Genomic DNA, 19,708 nt, shown 5'->3' with positions numbered 1-19,708 from the left:
CTCTGGAGTGGATCGGAAGGCGTTGACGTAAGGCAAGATGGAAGCCATGGGACTCGGAGTCCTTACGGCAGGGAGGGAGCCGGTGACGTGTGAGATTTCCTGGCTGCCGTGGTTAGTCTGCCATTTCTTTCTTTAGAAAGAGGTTTGAGGGGGTAGGAAACGGGTCAGTGGCGGTGAGTGTGCTTTTATTTAATTTAAGCGAGGGAGCATTCGGGATCCAGGGTTGTCCGTCGAAGAATATTCTGATTCATTATGGTAAGCGACTTTTTTGCAGTGGTGTAGTTGGAAATAGCTATTCTCTCTCGCACTATTGACTTGGTTATTAGGGGGTGATTGCTTAAAGGTTTGGAAGTCCAGAATTTAATTTTCGTATGAATTAGAACAGTACCCAATTTATGTAGCGGCGCTGAAAGGTTGAGTTGTAGAAATGGGATGTGTACGTGAGTCTCATGACTTGCGATGCTGTTTAACCACAAAACCTGTAGAACTGCTGTCTCCCATAACATGACTTAATGATATAAAATGGGTGAATCAAAGCAGTCCAGGTTTTTAGCGATTCGTGTTATAGTTCCCTCTATTTCGCTCTCTAACTGTACCGGGGTATAACTCGATTAGAGTTCAACGAGAATGAGTACATGTTATATTTTAAAGATGACAGAGAAGTAGTGCATGAGTTATGCGGAGGAGTTTCGGTCGCTTCCTTCTCGTGTAACTTGGCCGACACCGGTGATGTCGTCGCTGTGAAGCAGCTGGTTTGTCGAGGACTGTGACACGTTCGTGTGAAAGAAATTCCGCTAGAGCGGAACACGAATGCTTGCTTGTGAGAACTGAACGCCGACTCCAGCGATGGTTGGCATTGTTTTGTGGACGCCGCTTTGATTTCACACCACCACGTTTTAAAATGAGCAGTCTGGACAGTGAGTTTGGTGAGGCAAAACGCCACGCACGAAAGGGAGCAGACACAACCACAGCAGTGTCTGGAAAAGTAGCGTGGGCTCGTGCATTATCAAACAGGGCTTGAGGGAGATCTCATGCCATTTCCCAGCTCCTCATAACCACATTTTTTCAACAAAAAATAAGTGCCCTTGAATTACTTGAGTGACAACAGTCTCTTGGCTTGAAAAGAGTGTTACAGTTCATTTGGAAGAAGAGAGATCCGTACTCCTTGTAAATAGAATTACTGTAAAAGAAAACTTGAAGACAGGGCACAAACAAAAACCCATCTGGCCTCTTTGGAAGTGAGTGGTTAATTGATCCCAGGATATCCTGTTTCTGTGAAGAAATCTAGTGCAACATTTTAAACAGCATGGCTGGATTCCACAACCCATTGAGTAGGGGTGTACCTCCTGTTCTTGGTCCAACCTCCACACAGTCTCCACTTGTGTCCTTTGGTTTCTGTTTCGGTGTTGATTCTAAAAAGTGCTGGGTTGTCTCTGCCTGTGATCAGTGTGTCCTCACGGTGTTAGATGAAATCCTGTTTTATCCCAGAGAACCAAATGAAAAGAATAGGAGCGACACTTTGTGGCAGATAGGCCCTGTGTGATTGTCTTTCCTGACTCTCGAGAATGGAGACACAATGAGATCAGCAAGCGTAAGAATCAGTGTATATAATTCTTCGGTGTTAACTATGTGTGACACAGGAACAAGACCTTAGATCCAGGTTTAGGACTCTTGACAGTGGCAAGGGAATGCTCCCGGGGCCGAGACAGGGGAATCTCAGGATTCACAGTCCTTTCAGGGGTATTCGAGAAATCGGCTTCAGCTGTCAGCCATCTGAGGTCTCTCTACAGGAGAGGATGGCTCACAAGGAAGGTGTCTAATCTGAAAGCAGGGCTCGACCAGCAAAGTCTCGCTGCGAGGCCACAGGTGGTGTAAATCTTCTAGGGGCTTTGAGGGGAAACTAATATGTGTTCAGTACCTGTCACTGGCCATGCAGGAGCAGCAGGTTAACTTTGTTCAGCAGTAAAACACCAGAGAGCGAGACCAGGGTGGGGCCGGCCTCAGCTGATGCCCTGTTTCCTGGCCGGACGAGAGCTTCATGTGCTCAGGTCCACCAGGACCCCACCCCCACGCCCATGTGTGTTCACTCTTGGCAGCCGGGAATCGGTGCGGGCTCTGGCACTCCCTGGGTCTCTTCCAGCTGGGATCGCTGCTCTCCTGTACCCATTTCCCAGGGAAGGGCACTCGCAGCCAGTCGAAACCCAGATGGAGGTACAGCCTCCTGGTCCGCAGGTGCAGGGCCCGAGAGCTGTGTGCGGGAGGGGTGAGCAGCCGGGGAAAGATAAACGTTTTCTTGCTTTTCTCTTCGAGTGAACGGAGGTTGGGGTTTGCGCGGAGCATGGCACGCACTGACCTGTACAGTTCACAGGCGGAGAGCGGAGAGCTGCTCGGCGTGAGATATCAGCCCTGGCGTCCGGAGCAAGACTCCATTCACACATACGGATGCAGTGGTGCATTCTCTACCTGCAGCTGTATTATGCACACCCTGCGATAGTTAAAGCAGGTTCTCACACGGATAACTCAGAAACCCTAGGGCCACATTCACGTTAAGCCCTGTGTCCTAGTGAAATTATCTGCACTTTAACTCCCAGCCTCCCGAAAGTTCCCCATTAATTTGGTTGCAGATTCTCACTTCTCGTTTGTCAGTCCTGCACCTGATCTGCTGTGCAGTGGGGCAGCCCTACAACAGGAGACAAAGAGCTGTTCTGCAGGGTGCTCTGGGCTGCTTTGCATACAAAAAGCAGCATACAAGTGCAAGGGGATATGACAATGATGATGGTTCATTTTATGTGTAACACAAGACGACTGAAAGCGTTTTGGCAAAAACGCAGCTGTGTCTGCAATGTAGAAGGTGCATGTTGTTTGTACCCTGAGGTCTGGAGAACCGTGTCTTGCCTGATAATCACACCCCCTGTGTTCGGGGACCATGCGTTTTCCAGTGTGAAGGGTCTGGGCAGGTGTGAGCTGTCGAGGGATTTAAATCAGGTGGGTGAGATTCAGAGCCTCAGATTGCTGTGACGTGGCACAGCGGCGTTCGGGGAGGTCAGGTCGGGCAGAGCACAACCCTGCGTGGGAAGAAAGGAGTAGAGAGGATCGAGTGCAGGCGATGCCATAGGGGCGTACTGACACCCGTGCTTGTGATCAGATCTGATCCTGGACAGAGGTCTTCTACAGGAAGCTGAGTCCCTGATCATGTCTCTTCAGTGTTTTGTCTCTTGCTATCCGCTAATGACCAGATGCATACTAGACTGTATGCCCTGCTCTGGCTGGTGTTCCTGTTTGCGGTCTTTTGTGAGCCACCCTTTTTTTATTCAGTTTCTGCACTGTTCCCCTGATTAAAAGAGCAACAGGCTTTAAACTCTCCTATCTTTCATTGTTTTCCCTGTTCTGTAATTCCAAAGGTTTGGAAAGACAGTCAGGAAACTGGGGCAAACCCCAGATTGTTAATAATCTCCCCCGCGGGAGAGGGTGCTTGCGATGCCCAGCCCACCAGAGGAAACTATTCCAGATGTGACGGAGGCCCTTGGGCGGCAGAGATCCCAGATTGATCCCAGCGCTCGTCCTCATCCCTCTCTCCAGCTCCGCGCCTGTCGTGCTGAGGGCGACGATCAAGCACTTGAAACTAATCCTGTTCTGGTTGGAATTCTCCTTGGGTTTCGGTGGAAACTCCATGAGCTGTTGGATGGGATGTGCTTGTGAGCCTGCTCCCTGGACAGCTGCCCGGGCTGTTGATGGGTCTGTCATGAAGTGAAGAGAAACATCTGCTCTCTCACACAGGCTTCCCAGTACAGTGTTTCAGTTAGGGAGCCAGGACTTTCTAAGCTATTAAAAGCAAAGAGCCAACAATATTGTATTAGAGCATCCCTCCTGGTTTCCTGTAGGCTGTCCAACACTGCTCCATTTTAGTGCTAGTTTGTAGATTAAAATGTCAGCTTTCAGGCTGCCAGGTGTTATAGTGAGTATGGGGGGCAGAAGAATTGAATCTTTTTAGTCTTGGAGAAGAATTAGACAAGGGGACATGATTCAGCTATTGTGAATCTTCTAGTCAACCTAATGGACTTGTTCAGAATCAACAGGGAGACAAAAACCAAAAGGACACGTGGAAACTACAAGAAAGTGCATTTAAAACTGAGAACAAGAGGCACCTCTTTACGCAAAGGGTGGTGGGAGTCTGGAACAAGCTACGCAGTTAGGTTATTAAAGAAGATATACCATCTTCTTTCAAACAACAGCTGGATGAGATGTTTGGTTGCCTTATTTACTAAATATCTAATGGGCTGGGTGGACCAAGTGGCCTTCTCTTGTGTCAACCTGTAACTCCTGCTCATTCAGAGAAGAGGGTGTCACGAAGAGGGACAGAACAGCTTCACTGCAGGGGGGCTTCAGGTCTTGACACTCCCGGTGTTGACACTGGTGCTACAGAAGTCAAGAGAATCAGCCGCAGAGGTGTAAACCTGCTCTAGTACTGCACTTCCAGTCTTTCTGTGTAGTTTAACTTCCTTACATAAAAAACTGAATTCAAACATTTTACTGACAAAAGAGAAACGTCCAGTTTCTAAGGAACAAGGTACATCCGCTTTTTCAGTCCTAAGGTTCCCTGTTTTATTGCCTGTCCTATTTTGGGCCGGATCAGAACTCTGTTCATTCAGAATTAGGTCCATTAATAGGGCTGCTGGGATTCAGCAGGATGAAGCAAGGCTTTGCTCTAAAAATAGTGTTAGATTAAGTCATCCAGGGCTTTGCATCTCTCCCTCTTTCTTTATGTTGGGGAAATGTTTAGAAGACTCAGACTGAAGACCGAAGGAAACTGTTTTTTCACAGCAGTGCGCGAATCAGAAGAGCTAAAGCTGACTTCAATTGAAGAGACCGGCTGAGGATTGTTAGAGATCGTTTTCAGCGTGTCAGGACTTACGCACAACAAACGGCCTTGTTCTGTGTCCAGGTGCGCAGCTGTTGCATTGTGGGAAGGAGTAAAGCAGAAGTGTCCTCTCTTCCTGTTTCCCCAGCGGAGGGCGAGGGGCTGACCCGGGCTGCTCTGGCCTCCACGCCGGGCGATGGGCGGTGGGCGTCCGGGCATAACCGCGAGTGACCAAGATGGGCGCGCGGCTGTGGAGCCGCTGGGGGGACGTCTCCACCCCCGTCCTGTACGGCTCCCTGGCGCTCTTCATCTCCATCCTCCACAACGTCTTCCTCCTCTACTACGTGGAGACCTTCGTGTCCGTCTACAAGATCGACAAGGTGTCCTTCTGGGTGGGGGAGGTGAGTTGGCTTGTTGGAGAGCAGGGAACTCTGTTGCTTGGACACGGTGCGGATGGATTAGTTGGTCCTGAGACCAGAATGTCCAATCCAGTACTTCAGTGCTATAGGAGCAGTCTTTTGGATGAAACATTAACCTGTGGTCCTGACTACTTCTTTAAAGATCCCACGGCACTGCTCTTAAGAGTGTCCCAGTGTCCTGGCTAAATTCCACAGTCTGAACTCCATAACGTTCCCCCTTATTTCAGCTGGTGAAGTAGTGTCTCTCTCCTCCCCCTGCTCTGCTGTGCAGTGGGGCTGCTGAGTCACCCTTGGTGGGCTGCACTTCTGTGGTGCAGATATATACAGTATATATAGAAAGTGCTTTGGGATCTCTTGTGATAAAAAGCACTAAATTGATGCAGTCGAGTATGAATATTATTTCATGTCCTCTCCTGGCGTCGTGGTGTTGATCTAAACAGGTTTGTGAACATCCAGTCCTTCAGGAACTGCCGGGCCTGCTACTTCTTGTCCCAGCAGCAGTGTTCAGCAGCGTGATTGAATTATTTGCTCAGTGGGATGTGCTCAGTTTGTATTTCCAGGTCTTTTCTGTCCTGTGGTTTGACAGTTACATTGGAGTGTAGAGCCCCTGAAAAGTAGTTTAAACATATCCAATTAATTCAGTAAGTACCCCAGTTAGGCTATCAGGTACTGTTGAGTTCATTTGAGTGGTTTTCCTCACTGGCTTACCATGTTTCAGAAAAGAGAGAAACCTCTGAAAATTGCAAAATAACACAACTCTCTGTGCCACCTCCTGCTGGAGAGCACACTGCTTAATGCAGTAAGTTCCGTGATAACAAGGTGTGTTAAACCTTAATGTGGGTTTATATGCACAGCTTTGAAGTACCCAAGTACATAGATTATGATCACAATCAGGGTGGCCTGGAGCTAACACGTTACTAAATAAAGGGGAACCGTAATGCTATTTTTATATTTCGGGATTAGAAAATATCAGTTCAGTTTATTTGTCATATGCTCATGTGCTATGAAATGCTTATTTGCTTGTATGCTCCAATACAAAGACATTAAAGGAATAACCAGAAACATAAACGCAGAACAGCAGCAGCAACAACAAGTTAAATAACATAAGCAGTGTGAGAAAAAAATATTGGCATTGATGAGTGCGTTTTAAACCACAATAAAAGTGAAATGTACACAGTAACTTGTACATCTTCCAATTTAACAAAATAGATCAGATTTCCAGGTATGCGCGATTCAGAATGAGGCAACAAAACATTCGGTGACGTGTTGCGGCCATATGCCTTTGGAAACAAGCAGGCTTGTGAATACATCTCTTTTAATCTGGTAGAAATATTGCTCTCTTGACTTGGAGAGAGTTTTGCTGATAAATACTACTTGCTAATTTTGCAAGCAAATCACATTGGAACATTTCTGTGGTGAAATGTCTGCTGCACAACATGTATTTATTCGCTCATCCATCACATTAATCATTACAGTGACTAGTGAGCAGGAAGGGCGGTTTCACGTCACAATTCATGGAAATTTGAATGTGAGTTTGCAACAACAGGGCAACTTACTTTCACAAAGTTCAGGATTTTGTGCTTAATTCCAAATTCATAAAATGTTTCTATAATGTCAATGAATTAATTTTGTTACCGAGATTAAATAACAGGTCTGAGAAACTGGAACTGCACTTCCCCTGTAAACTGCCGTATCAGTGCAGTGTTCAATTAGGCAGTTATACACATCAGATAGGAAAACACATCAGATATGTTTTAACTAGTAGTTCAGGTGGGTAGCTGTGTCAGCATGCGTAGGCTGCAAAGGAACAAGTAATAGGTTTATTCCATGCTGAAAAAAAGAAGAAAAACACAACGTTTCGGCCGTGGAGCCTTCTTCAGGTGTGAGAAACACAAGGCAGTAGGCAAAGGTAAAGTAGCGGGAGAACAAAGGCTGGGAGGGAGGAGGAGTGAGAGGCGGGAGCAGGGGACAGAAAGAGAGGCTAATCAAGAGGTGTGAAGTCAGAATAGGTGTAGAGAGGTGTGAAATTAAACCTTCAATGAATGGAGAAAATTTAGGAGATTTAGAAGAAATCTTCTAAATTTCTTCTAAAGAAAGCTAGTTATGTTTTAACTAGCAAAGTACTGTCTCGTAGAACAAGGGCATGAACGCTGTAGCTCGACGAAGCATGAAATCTGTACACTTTGGATTGAACAGCCAGGTGAAACGTGAGGATCCAGGATGTGTTGAAACTAGGCGAAGCAGGGGTGAAGGAAGCCGTCTCTCCCACATGCCTGGGCCGAGGCGAAAGGCGAGGGACGTCGGGGCCGCGTCTGGTCTGGACAGCCCTCCAGCGGTCCCCAGAATCGATCGCGCGTTGGTCCACTGCAGGAGGAGAGGTGATCCCTTGCTTAAAGTCCTGCTCTGCCTTTCCTCCGCAGACCGTGTTCCTCATCTGGAACAGCCTGAATGACCCTCTCTTCGGCTGGCTAAGTGACCGCTCCTTCCTCAGCTCTCCACAGTAAGATCCCTAGCTCACCGTTCGCTACAGAACCTGCTCTGCGTTTGACTGACCTCGAGGAGCGTTTGCTATCCTGGACACACATTCATAGAGCTTTACAGTTCATAGTTTCGTATCAAAATTCCCACCGATTAGCGGCAAGCCAGTGTGTGGAGCCTGTTGCCAAATGCTCTCTGTTTCTGTACGTGTGAAGAAGTAAAGGGCATCTCCTCCTCCTCACAGGTCTGGGGAGTCCATCTCGGCGCCAGAGGTAGTGTTGAAGAGGCTGAGGGCTCTCTCCAGAAGTGGGCCCCTGCTGGCGCTCTCCTTCCTGGCATTCTGGGTGGCGTGGGCCCCGGCCGGCCTGCAGTTCGTGGCCTGCCTGTGTTTGTACGACGGCTTCCTCACGGTTGTCGACCTCAACCACAACGCCCTGCTGGCCGACCTGGCCGTGTCCGCGGGGGACAGGACCCAGCTCAACTTCTTCTGCTCGCTCTTCAGCGCGCTGGGCTCCCTCTCCGTCTTCCTGTCCTACTCCTTCTGGGACAAGGAGAACTTCCTGTCCTTCCGGCTCTTCTGCGTGGCGCTGGCTGCCGTCTCCGTGCTGGGCTTCAGCGTGGCTTCAGGCCTGCTGCGGCGGCGGTTTCAGACCGAGGCCCGGGTCCGACAGGATGAGGCAGCTGCGCTGAAAGAGTAAGTCACCCCTTTCTCCTTCCGTCTCCCCCAATCTGTGTGTGCTCTCTCTTGCTGTCCCTCTCAACTGTCGCAGCTGTAGGAGCCACCAGCTGTTGTCCTGTTTTTCATGCCCAAACGTTACTCGCCTTCTCGGTCTTGTGCCATCTGGTTTGCTGTCTTAATTAAACCCTAATTTTTTACGGTTTTCAACATCTGATATTTTCCTTCACTCAGTCCTTGGTTTCAGAAACTCCTATAGGCGTATAGTTTCCTTTTCAAGCTTTATTATCCTCTGGGGACTATTTGATTTGTGACACAGTCCTATACAACAAGGAGGACGAGCATCACCAATAGAGAAAACAACACAAGAGAGGTACGGGTGATTAGCGAGTGATTTTATAATGTTTGGAGTGATATAGCAGTCGGGATGAAAGATATTCTGTGTCTGTTGTACACAGATGCATCTTTTATATGGAGTAATGTAAATTCACAAGGAAGGGGGTGAGACACAAATTCCATAGTGCTCTTGGCCTTCTTTACAACCCTTGGTTTGTAAAGGGTAGTTGATTTGATTTTTGCCACTTTTTTCCACTAATTTTCCCCAACTTATTACTATAGTGCGACAGTAGGACAGCATTTCCAAGCCCTCTGGCAAAACAACTTTGTTGGTTGTGATATCAGATGTTTTAATTGAACTGTTTTGCTTCCTTCTAGTTAAGTGGTTTAGTTAATAAGTCACCAATTAACGAACCACAGGGGTAAGGTTTTCACACTCTTTCTGAAACCCAGCCCTTTGTACAGGAGTAATGCTGATGTCTGACAATGTTCAGCTTTCTGAAAATTTGCAGAACATGAACTGAAAAATTCCTTTAAGTAGAGTAAGAACTTTTTTTTTCTCAGACACAGGTGTTTCAAATTGTAACAGTCAGGACCCTGCTGAAAAAAAAGTAATGTAACACCCTGTCAGAGCTCATGGAGGCAAGAGACCTGGACTTGTTTAAAACAGAAGGTTAAGGTGTTTCTCAGTTTTTGTGCAGCAGTCTCTTGGAAGGAAGCCAGCAAAGGGACCTGGATATTTCGTGCTTGTTGCTGTGTTTTGAGTACATTTGTAGAGCCTAGGGCTGCTTCAGAATAGTTAATAACATGTTCCTAGTTTAAGGCATTTGGTACCTCAGGCAGGCTCTGTGTGTGTGCGTCTGTGTGTGTTAATGAAACTCAGGCTCTTTGAGGATGCAGCTCCTTGGAGCTCTGTGAGTGTCCCGTGTGATAAAGCTCCTGAGTGATTCGCTCAACAAAGATACTCGCTTAGAGTGCAGGATGACCTCTGTGGCCCGTGGTGGATGTGTTTGAGATACAGCAGCACACTGGGAATAGCTCATCTTCCTGCCCCAGTCCGTAAAAGAGAAGTTGCCACAGGTTTGCTTAGCAGGGCATCCCTTGGCGTGGGCAGTCCTGGGCCGCGACTGGCTCTGCTTGCAGTGCTCGGAGTGAGGAGTACAGCGGGGTCTCGACATCTGCGAAGTAAATATTTGAGGATTTGCTTATTGGCAATTTTTGGCTGGCTGACGGGCTCTTGGAAGGAAGAAGAAAAGAGCAGTCTGAAACCACGCTGAAAATTGTTTACCACAGCTTTCAGATTAGAGGTGCTACAGACTAGTACTGAGGGAGAAATATAGTGATTTACAGATGAGGGAGCCCCTCCCTGCTCTCTCCCCGATCCCACTGTCCAGCACCCACATCTCAACATGGTATTAATATGTTTTCATATATTAGTAACAAACACTCCCGGGGAGGAATGACAGGCTGGAGATGACTCGACAGGTTTTTTGACAGTTTTATTGTCCTCTACATTACAGTGGGGCATGGAATTACGGAGGCACAGAGAGAAAATGCAGTTGTTTCTTTTAACTGATAAATATGGGTTTGTGATTAACTGTTTGCTTTAGTTGATCAGTGTTATTTAACTGAAAGCCAATGCATTAGTAGTTTAATCATTGTAGGTTAGTGTTACGCTAGCGTGTCCTAAAAATGCTAAGAGGATATGCTTGTGCGTATTCCAAGCCACAGGCATTTCTAAACAGCTGCAAGTAGCAGTTAGCTCCTGCTTAAGGGACCGTCCGCTACTTGTTACCTTACCAGGTGAATGTGAAATGAGCAAGGGTTAAACTGTAGAGGGCTTATTTATCATATAAGGGAGGGCTACTTATGCCTTTTAACTCTACATATCAGGTACTCTAGTACAGTGTGTGATAGGGCTGGAATTGATGTGAGTTAAGGTAGTCGTGGCAGTTCTCTGCTCCAAACCTTCACGAATGGTGAGACTCTACTGTCTCTCCCATCACCGCAGTGCAGTAATGTGGTGTCGCTGTGTTCTTCCGGCAGGCTGTGTGTGGGACAGGCCCCGCTGGCGCAGGAGAAGATGGTCACCCTGGGGGAGTATCTGAAACAGCTCTCCAAGCACAGGAACTTCCTGTGGTTTGTGTCCATGAACCTCGTCCAGGTGCATAATAATAATAATAATAATAATAATAATTGCTTACAATTATATAACGCTTTTCTGGACACTCCACTCAAAGCACTTTGCAGGTAATGGGGATCCCCTCCACCACCACCAATGTGCAGCATCCACCTGGATGATGGCGACGGCAGCCATAGTGCACCAGAACGCTCACCACACATCAGCTATTAGTGGGGAGGAGAGCAGAGTAATGAAGCCAGTTCATAGATGGGGATTATTAGGAGGCCATGATTGCTAAGGGCCAATGGGAAATTTGGCAAGGACACCAGGTTTACATCCGTACTCTTTTCGAGAAACGCCCTGAGAAACACGTAGAGAACACCGGCGCTGTGAAGACAGTCGGTCGCACTATCAGGTGGCTTGGAAAGGCACAGGGACTGCGGTGGCGGAGGTGGTGGTTTCCATGGTTTCAGATGGTGTGTTATGGTGCTGCTTTGCTGCCCCATGGTTGGTCTTTTGTTTCTTTTGACTTGAACCTCTTCCTCGCGTCCCCCTGCAGGTGTTCCACTGCCACTTCAACAGCAACTTCTTCCCACTGTTCCTGGAGCACCTGCTCTCCAACCGCATCTCCGCCTCTACGGGATCCTTCCTGCTGGGTGCGTGTGGGTCCCCCGCGCTCAGGGCTTGGCGCTCCCGGCACTAGTCTCCATATCTGTCTGCCGCCACGGCCGTTACCTTGACGAGCACCCTCAAACGCAGCGAGGTGCAAGCCTACAGCGGGGCAGGAATTGCTACCTTTACATGCAGGAACAGCTCCACCTGCTGATCCTGAATTGATAACCATCTTATGGAAAGTGGCTGCTTTGAATGCCAAGATATTGGAGAGTGGTGCTCTGCGTACAGGATGCCAGCTTCTCCTCGGCTATATGAATAACCACCAGGATAGTGAATCAAGTAGATACGATACGATAACACTTTGTCTGATTTCGGAGAAATTTGTTTTGCATCCAAGCTGCTATGTTTTACATACATACATGAAACATAGTCACTTGATATAAGCATTACTTTACACCACTTCCACAGGAATCCACACAGCTTACCAGAATCCGTAAGTTTACTTCTTAAGTCACCCTAAGGCGCTATAAATGCCCATTGCCACTGCATTATTGCACTGAACCACTGCTTGCACTTGCCCATAAGCAGCCATATAAGCAGGACAAATATAAACAGGGCTTGTATGCATACTCACATTAAGTTATCTTTGAAAGAAATGCATAATGTATTTGAAACTCCAGTTCATACGTGCTTGTACACAGTACATGTTTTAAGAATACTCTCCCTGTGTAAAAGCAGAGTGCATGCGTGTGTGGCCCAGAGCAGTCCTGAAGGCTCTCCTTGTGGTTACTGTTCATCTGTAACGATGTGCCATGTTCCCGTGTCCCATTCAGGAATCTCCTACATTGCTCCCCACCTCAACAACCTTTACTTCCTGACGCTGTGCCGGCGATTCGGAGTCTACTGCGTCATCCGCTGGCTCTTCTTTCTCAAGCTGATGCTCAGCGTGGTCATGCTGCTGGCCGGACCGGACCAGATCTACCTGCTGTGCATCTTCATAGCCAGGTGAGCCTGTGAAACACCGTAAGCTGTGTCAGTCAATCCAACAGCTCCTTGCCTGCTACAGCGCCGTGGCAGGCTAGGCTATGGTGGGCTCAATTACAGCTATGCTGCCTCTAGAGCCCATCAAAGGTCTCCATTATTGTAAGCAGACACACAGGGTGATGATGAGTTAATTGGTAATCGGTGGGAATAGTGCATCACCATGTGGTTTATTTAGGGGGTTTGCTGGCAGTATATGAAGCACATGGTGCTGGTGGTTCTTGGTTTACAGTAGCATGTATTTGTGGAGAGTGAGTACAATGAACGCTTCTTCATCATTTTGAGTGTTCAGTCTCCTGGAGACATCTTACTTAGATTGGGGTCTATCACAAATGACCTCTGCATCAGTTTGCCACAAGGCACTTCCCAAAGTGGTAATGCAGTTAGTATCAGAACTGGGCACGTGGGCACGAAGGAGACGAAAATAGACCTCGGATGGCACGAGACACAGCAGCTAATGTTACCGGTCAATTTGTTTGTAATTTGTAAGTCTAAATGTGGTTTTACACATGTTGCTTAACCCTACTGCCTTTCAGTAGGGCAGTATATAAAGAACATGGTGCTGGTGGTTCTTGGTTTTCAGTATCAGGCTTTGTTTATGTATTTGTGGAGAGTGTGTACAATGTCAGCTCTTGGGTTTGATTCTCGATTTGAAGCACATTCTGTGTGGAGTTTGTGTGTTATCCCTGTGTCCATATGTTTTATTTTGTTCGGTGGTTTTTCCCCACTTCTAGAAGACACACTGGGTTCATTGGCATTTCTGCATTGTGCCCGTGTGCTTGTGTGCGTCTGGTGGTGGCCTGGCATCCCAGACATGAGTGACGCTTGAGAGCCCTGCAAGGGCCTGAGGGTAGCGGGATGATTCATTGCAGAAACCCCTGGGCTTTGCAGAATTTGTTTCAAGACTTGTTGTCATTTATTTGCTTAGAAAAAGCCCTTATCCATTACTACTATCAGCATATCTGAAATTGACATCATGTGTAAATACAAGGAACACCTATGCTAAGGTGAGGTTAAAATCAACACCGAGGTTGAAATCAAAATAGATTAAATTAATAATTAACAAGGATTCTCTTCTTGCTCATGTCAGTGGGCTGTGTGATGTCAGACCTGTGCAGATTTCTTGTGGTGTAGATGGAGCAGTAAGACTAACGCAGGTGGATGTGTCAATGGTCTTTCCTAGATTTTCAACAAAGTTGGCGCTGTGGAATTCTTTCACAGGTGAATGTTTTGGGTAGTGAAAGTGTGAACACTGTGTTGTCCCACAGTAACCGTGTCTTCACTGAGGGCACCTGCAAGCTCCTGAACCTGGTCATCACGGACCTGGTGGACGAGGACTTTGTGCTGAACCGGCGGCAGCAGGCGGCATCGGCACTGCTCTTTGGCATGGTGGCGCTCGTGACCAAACCCGGCCAGACCTTTGCCCCCCTCATCGGGACCTGGCTGCTCTGTTTCTACACTGGTATGTATATACTGTATACAGTACCTTCCACACAGGTACTCACGGCTCTGACCGCTGCCATCCACACTGGTCGCTGGTACGCACGGCTGTGGGAGGTGACTAGGACAGGCAGTGCCACAGTGGACAGGCACAGAGTGCACAGAGTTAAAAGAGCAGTCGTGATACTAAGGTGCAATCTTCCCTTCAAATATTCCTGATTATAATACAAACCTCTTTGTCCGCCTACTTTAACAATAAAGCTGGAAGGGCATGATCTGTTTTACAATGCACACTCTGTTCTGTTAAATAGGCTAGAGGTACAGTATCCAGCGGTTCACAAGAAGTAGTGAAAGACTCACATTGTGCTTAAGGTAGCGAGGTAGTTCCCATGTGCAGCTTGTAAGGAATCCACATGATGATTTGTCCATTGAAGCCCCTTAAAGTTCGAAAAGCTTCCATGGAATACGCTCATTTCTCACTGTACACACACGGCTCCTTCCAACATTTTTGCTTGTTGGCAAAAACTCACACAACACTAACTTATTATTTCAATACACATGAAAGTGTATGATACATTCCAAGTGCTCAAAACTGGACATAAACCAGTTGGGGTTAGGTATGATTATGATATATTTGGCAATACATTGCTATGTATATGTTAACAACAAGTAGAAATTACCAACCCTTTTTTTTCATGCAAGCTGTTTAAATGTATTATGAAACAGTTACATGGAGAAATAGAATTTGCATGATCTCTGTAATACACGTGAACAATAAACATAACATGTTGGTTACTAAATTGTTAATTTTGTACAGACTGAATAACTTTCTAGGAATAAGTCATAGACCCATAACTTTAAAAGGAAGATCAAGCTGGTGATATTGCTACTGTTCATATCAATTTAACCAATTATACAAACTTTAATTCTACACCATAACTGCTATAATACCTTTCCAGTGTCTGTTTTGATGTTTAAGAGGGTAACAGCCAAGAGGAGTGGAAAAACAAAAATGGAAGGACGAGCTACACGCCTGGGGAAAATTCACTCCTACACAGAGCTATTTTTGTCACTCGTTTTAGTGGGTACTCGTAAATTAAGTGCTCGTTAAAAGAGGGATACGCATATTAAATAGCATTTGTTTGTGGCTCATTGACTCCAGGTTGAAATTGTTTGTGAAGTTTTAATCTTTGCAAAGCTGTTCTTCTCGGGGAAACTCCTTGCCCAGGCAACACATGGTATGGGGTCATCTGGGTGGAACGGCGACACGTGAACCGGTATCTGCGTTTGGGCCCTCTGGCTTGCCCACCTCTAACCCGGAGCCTCGCCCTCTCGCCCTGCAGGCTACGACATCTTCCAGACAGACGCCCTGCAGGACAAGGTGCCCCCCCCGGCCCTGCCCCCCCCGGCGCTGGCCCCCACCCTGCGGCAGGGCTGTTTCTACCTGCTGGTCTTCGTCCCCATCACCTGCGCCCTGCTGCAGCTGCTGGCCTGGTCCCGCTTCAGCCTGCACAGCAGGAGGCTGCGCACCATCAAGAGCCTGCGCCAGGGCGGCCAGCAGGACCGGCCCTGCACCGTCAAGGCCATCTGAGCCTGCCTGAGCCCCGTCTCGGCCAGCAAGCACACCTGCCTTATTTTGATATGAAGAGAGACAGATCTTTTATTTATGTACGCAGCGCAAAACCGTCGACCAAAAATAGTCGGAAGGAGGACGTTCTTTTTTTATTTAAAACTTGACCTCGGATGAATTGCTTGTCTGAAGTGCAGCTCGGACCTGGTCCTGCGCAGGCGGAGCTGTAGCAGGTGAGCACTGTAACAACACCGGGACCAAACTGTCCGTCACAGTGTGCCAAATGGTTTCGTTCAGGATATTTCCGAGGTCCTCTGAGTTCTACGCCATTGAGGAGCTCTGGGTTTTAATGCATTTTAACAAGTACCGGCTATTTCGGGAGTTTTGACAACTGAAATCTCAAACACTGTTAGCATTTTTGCACTTTTTTAGACCAGTGCTACCTTTTGAAAATTTTATCACCACTACTTCAGCCCTAATGAAATGTAATCTTACCTCTCAGGTTACTTGTTTGAAAATTGTTTGTGACTTTTCCTTATACAGTACTGTGTTCTGAGGTGCAATTTTGAATGATGAATAAATCTGCAGGTTGTTCCGTCTCAAGAATTGCATATGCAGCAGCATTTCTTTGGAGATGTCAGCAGTGCTTGTAGCATCATTTCATCACGGTCTTTTGCCCATTGTGAAGCAAAGCACTGCTGTGCTGGTTAGGGCTGTGCCAAATCATAATATTTCTTCATGTCCTGTATACTAACCCAATCTGGATCTGCAGATCTTATTAGCCCTGGCTGTCTAGCACCCAATCAGGAGTGCATAAGATATGTAACGGCCACTCCCACATGCACACACCCCTCCCACATTAACAGGCACCTCCCACATGCACATTTCCAAAGCCAGTCATCATTGGACGCACTCAGACCTTCACAGGTTGGCAGATCAATCTTAGTTCTGGTGAATCCTGCTCATGGTTAGCTAAACCCCAATCTAACAGTCCCCGGCTCATAAATCTCATCCTGCTTTCCTGGTTGAGCAATTCAGGAACCCGGGCATTTGTGCTTTTCAGACACAGTTAGGTTGTGGTGTGTCTTCTCGCCTCACGGCTGCTTTTCATTTTCTTTTAAATTGCCCAGTGACGTCCAGGAGGGTTTCACCTCAATCCAGTAGCTCTGAAATCCCAATACCAGTCATTACATCATAACCATTGATGGCATCAATGGAAAGCACTTTGCTAGTGCTTAGTCACTGGCAGACAAGTGCCTTATGTAATGTGAGAAACTATTCATGACAGGGTATTGTTTTAGCGTCTCACGGGCTTTAGTCAACCATTAACTAAGCAAATTGCTCCCTGGCCAACAACAGGCATGTGAGAAGTTGTATCGGTGGCTAATTGCCAAATCCCCTTTGAAGTGAAATGTGTCATTTAACAAAGTGAGCTTGTGTCTGGAGACCTCTGCATTTGTCAGCCCAGACCTACTGATGCTTCTTCTCTAGTGAATGCCCTTCAAGATACAGCTCTCTACTAAATATCATTCTGAACTGCAGCTCAAAACAAGGTTTTGTAAATTCAAGACAGGGTATGGGAAAGATAAAGCAGAAAATAGGAATAATTTTCTCTCTCTCTAGGAGAGGCAGATCCTTGGTACAAGGCACTGTAGCTTTTATGAAAATGTCTGTACAGTGACTGCTGAGTCTGGAGATTGGTCTGGAGACCAAGATTGTTCTTGGTCTAGGTTCTTGGTCAATGTCTAACTTAAGTTTTTTTTATTAATTTTAAAATTCTGACTGACTTTCTTATGTGGATTGAGTTTGAAGGTAATCACTGAAAAAAATCCTTGATTTATAGAAAAGTAAAAGTATTCTGTTGCAGGCACTGAAGAAGTCAACCAATTTTAAAACTATAAATAGTTTTAGAAGATATAAGGGTTCTGTCTAACATTTCTGCAGTGCACAGTGTTCCATTCGGTATGGCTAAATATGGATTTATTATATGCCAGAACTCTGTGGGTGTCTGCACTGTGCACTACTTTCCCAGTCATGGTCTGACATATAGTATCACTGCATTTTGCCTTCCGCCCTCTGAAGGGGTCCAGCCATCCGTTACAAAAAAGTGGTTTGATCATGGGTTCAATCCTAGATCATGTCACTAGCCGACTGCGACTGGGACACAACTAACTGAACTAACTGCTTCCGACTAGGGATTAGTCTTCAGGGCTCTCAGTCACCATGCTGCTGTTGAAGGACTTCCTGCACAGCGATTGGCTCACAGGTGGGCTGGTGGGTGGAGTCAGCCTGCCCCACCCCATTCTCCCCCGTGTGCAGTGTGCAGGGTTCAGGACTCTGGCCTGAGACATCTAAATCACACAGTTGACTATCTGAAGTCTATCTAGTGGTTGATGACAAAAATAACTGATGATTCTTTTTTATTTAGTTGTAATGTAAGGTTTATTCCAATTTCATAATTTGAGAGGGAAAATCATAATCCTAATTAGGATGTTTCATTTATTCCACACGTTAAAAAATAGACAACCAAGTTTTTCAGTGCCTCTGACTCGAAGGCTTTTCCTCATCAGATAGGCAGTCAGATCGCACAGTGGGCTTCAGTCACAGCCCACACACAGTGCCAATGGGACTGGCATGTCAGCACAACAGAAGGGAGGGAAATACACAAGTGCTTTATGTTTCATGGACCAAATATTAAGATGGGAATAACTTTGTTTTTAAACTATTTGTAGCCAGATATGTCTGATTGTATCTTTTCTCAATGAAGTATTTTGTCATTGTCAGCTATGTTTTGTAACTAAAAAGCTCTTTCCTCACTCATCTTGCCTTCTGTCCTGTGTCTTGTGCATCTTTTTCTGAGTCATTCAGGTCTCTTAAGCCATCAACGGAAACCTTGAATTACTTTTTAATGCCCTGTTTGAAGTCTGTATTTTAAGGCGAGGATTCTCAATCCTAGACATCTCTCTCATGAGCTCTTAATTAAGTTGAATTTGACCGGGAAGAGCTTTTCATCTGATCTTAACTCCAGTCCTTAAAGGGGTTCCCCCCCAGCAGGATTTAGAGGTGTGTAAACATCTCCAGCTTCTCAAGAACGGGTAAAGGCTTCACCTTATTCAATTAAGCAGACCATGATTTCAATTAGGTTATTCGGGTATCAAGTGGAAGGAAATCCAGAAACCTTCAACTGTCACTGCAAGCACATGTGTGCACAGAAAGCCAAGGAGATGCTGGTCAGCTAAAACCCACCTTGATCTGTGGTGCTGGGGGAGTCCTAGTTACAGGTGGTTAATGCCATGGTCTTGACTTGCTGAGCCATCAAGCAGCGGTTTTTGAGGAGAGCAACAAGAGCTTCCACCAAGCAGGGAGTTCCTGCAAAACAAGCCTGGTCTACAGGGTCTCACTGCTGTTGCTGTCATCTGTTTTCAGAGAATAAATGTAGTTTTCCCTCCTTGTGACCGTGTCAACAACAGATGGAGGTGGGACCAGGGTCCAGCAGTGTCCAGTTCTCAGCCGTTGGGGGACGTGTTGGACACTCTCCATATAGCCACGTTGTCTAGGCACCATTTTGACACTAATATACTGTAGGTTTTAAGGTTTACACTGGTGGATTAGTAACGATGCACTAAAGAATGCATCATGTTGCAGACGTCAGAACTGTGTTGCTTTGCTTGCACTTGCAGGAGCCAGGGTGTGCAGACCCTCTCCTGTTGCAGTTTCTTCATGGATGACCATCTCGACCGATTCTGTGCTTGGTTTTTGCTTTGCTTCGACCACAAATTCACCCATCTGCACAAATGATCTGGTCAGCTTTCTCTATCCTAGCAGCACAGGTCAGCTCGGCCAGCAGGGCCGAGCAACATCTTTGAAGCCAGTTTGCCAACACTTCTCATCCACTGATACACAGACAGCTGGTGTCATACATCTGTTTCATCCTGATCCGAATGGTGTTAAAAAGTTGTCACTGCTCTTTTGGCCGGAATGTTACTGCTTCCAGAAATTCCAGAACTTAGGTGTAGAATTTCAGTGTGCTAAAGCAAAGCTGGAAATGACAGGGACAGAGTCCCGTGACCAGGCAAAATGGGATGCTGCCGCCGTTGTATCAACAGGGAGGAAGTGAACTCCATCTGAGGCAGTTCAGCTCACAACTTCAGGA

At 46.7% G+C, this 19,708-nt stretch overlaps 1 protein-coding gene across 2 annotated transcripts; it reads left to right on the top strand.

The window, feature by feature from the left end:
- The first annotated feature begins 114 nt into the window (after window positions 1–114).
- On the top strand, window positions 115–18,375 carry mfsd13a (major facilitator superfamily domain containing 13A). 2 transcript variants are annotated; one of them, XM_006630906.3, is made up of 9 exons: window positions 115–255; window positions 5,007–5,259; window positions 7,698–7,777; window positions 8,000–8,449; window positions 10,814–10,931; window positions 11,449–11,545; window positions 12,338–12,509; window positions 13,814–14,007; window positions 15,329–18,375. In XM_006630906.3, the coding sequence occupies exons 2-9, from the start codon at window positions 5,095–5,097 to the stop codon at window positions 15,574–15,576; spliced, it is 1,524 nt and encodes a 507-aa protein (XP_006630969.2). In that variant the 5' UTR covers window positions 115–255; window positions 5,007–5,094; the 3' UTR covers window positions 15,577–18,375. The 2 variants fall into 2 exon arrangements, with proteins under 2 accessions (XP_006630969.2, XP_015203357.2); XM_015347871.2 differs by having other exon boundaries at window positions 120–173.
- The last annotated feature ends 1,333 nt before the right edge of the window (window positions 18,376–19,708 follow it).

Source organism: Lepisosteus oculatus, chromosome 4, assembly GCF_040954835.1.
Source record: "Lepisosteus oculatus isolate fLepOcu1 chromosome 4, fLepOcu1.hap2, whole genome shotgun sequence".
Taxonomy (NCBI): domain Eukaryota; kingdom Metazoa; phylum Chordata; class Actinopteri; order Semionotiformes; family Lepisosteidae; genus Lepisosteus; species Lepisosteus oculatus.
Note: the sequence above shows the minus strand (reverse complement) of the source record. Positions and strands in the feature narration are given on the sequence as shown.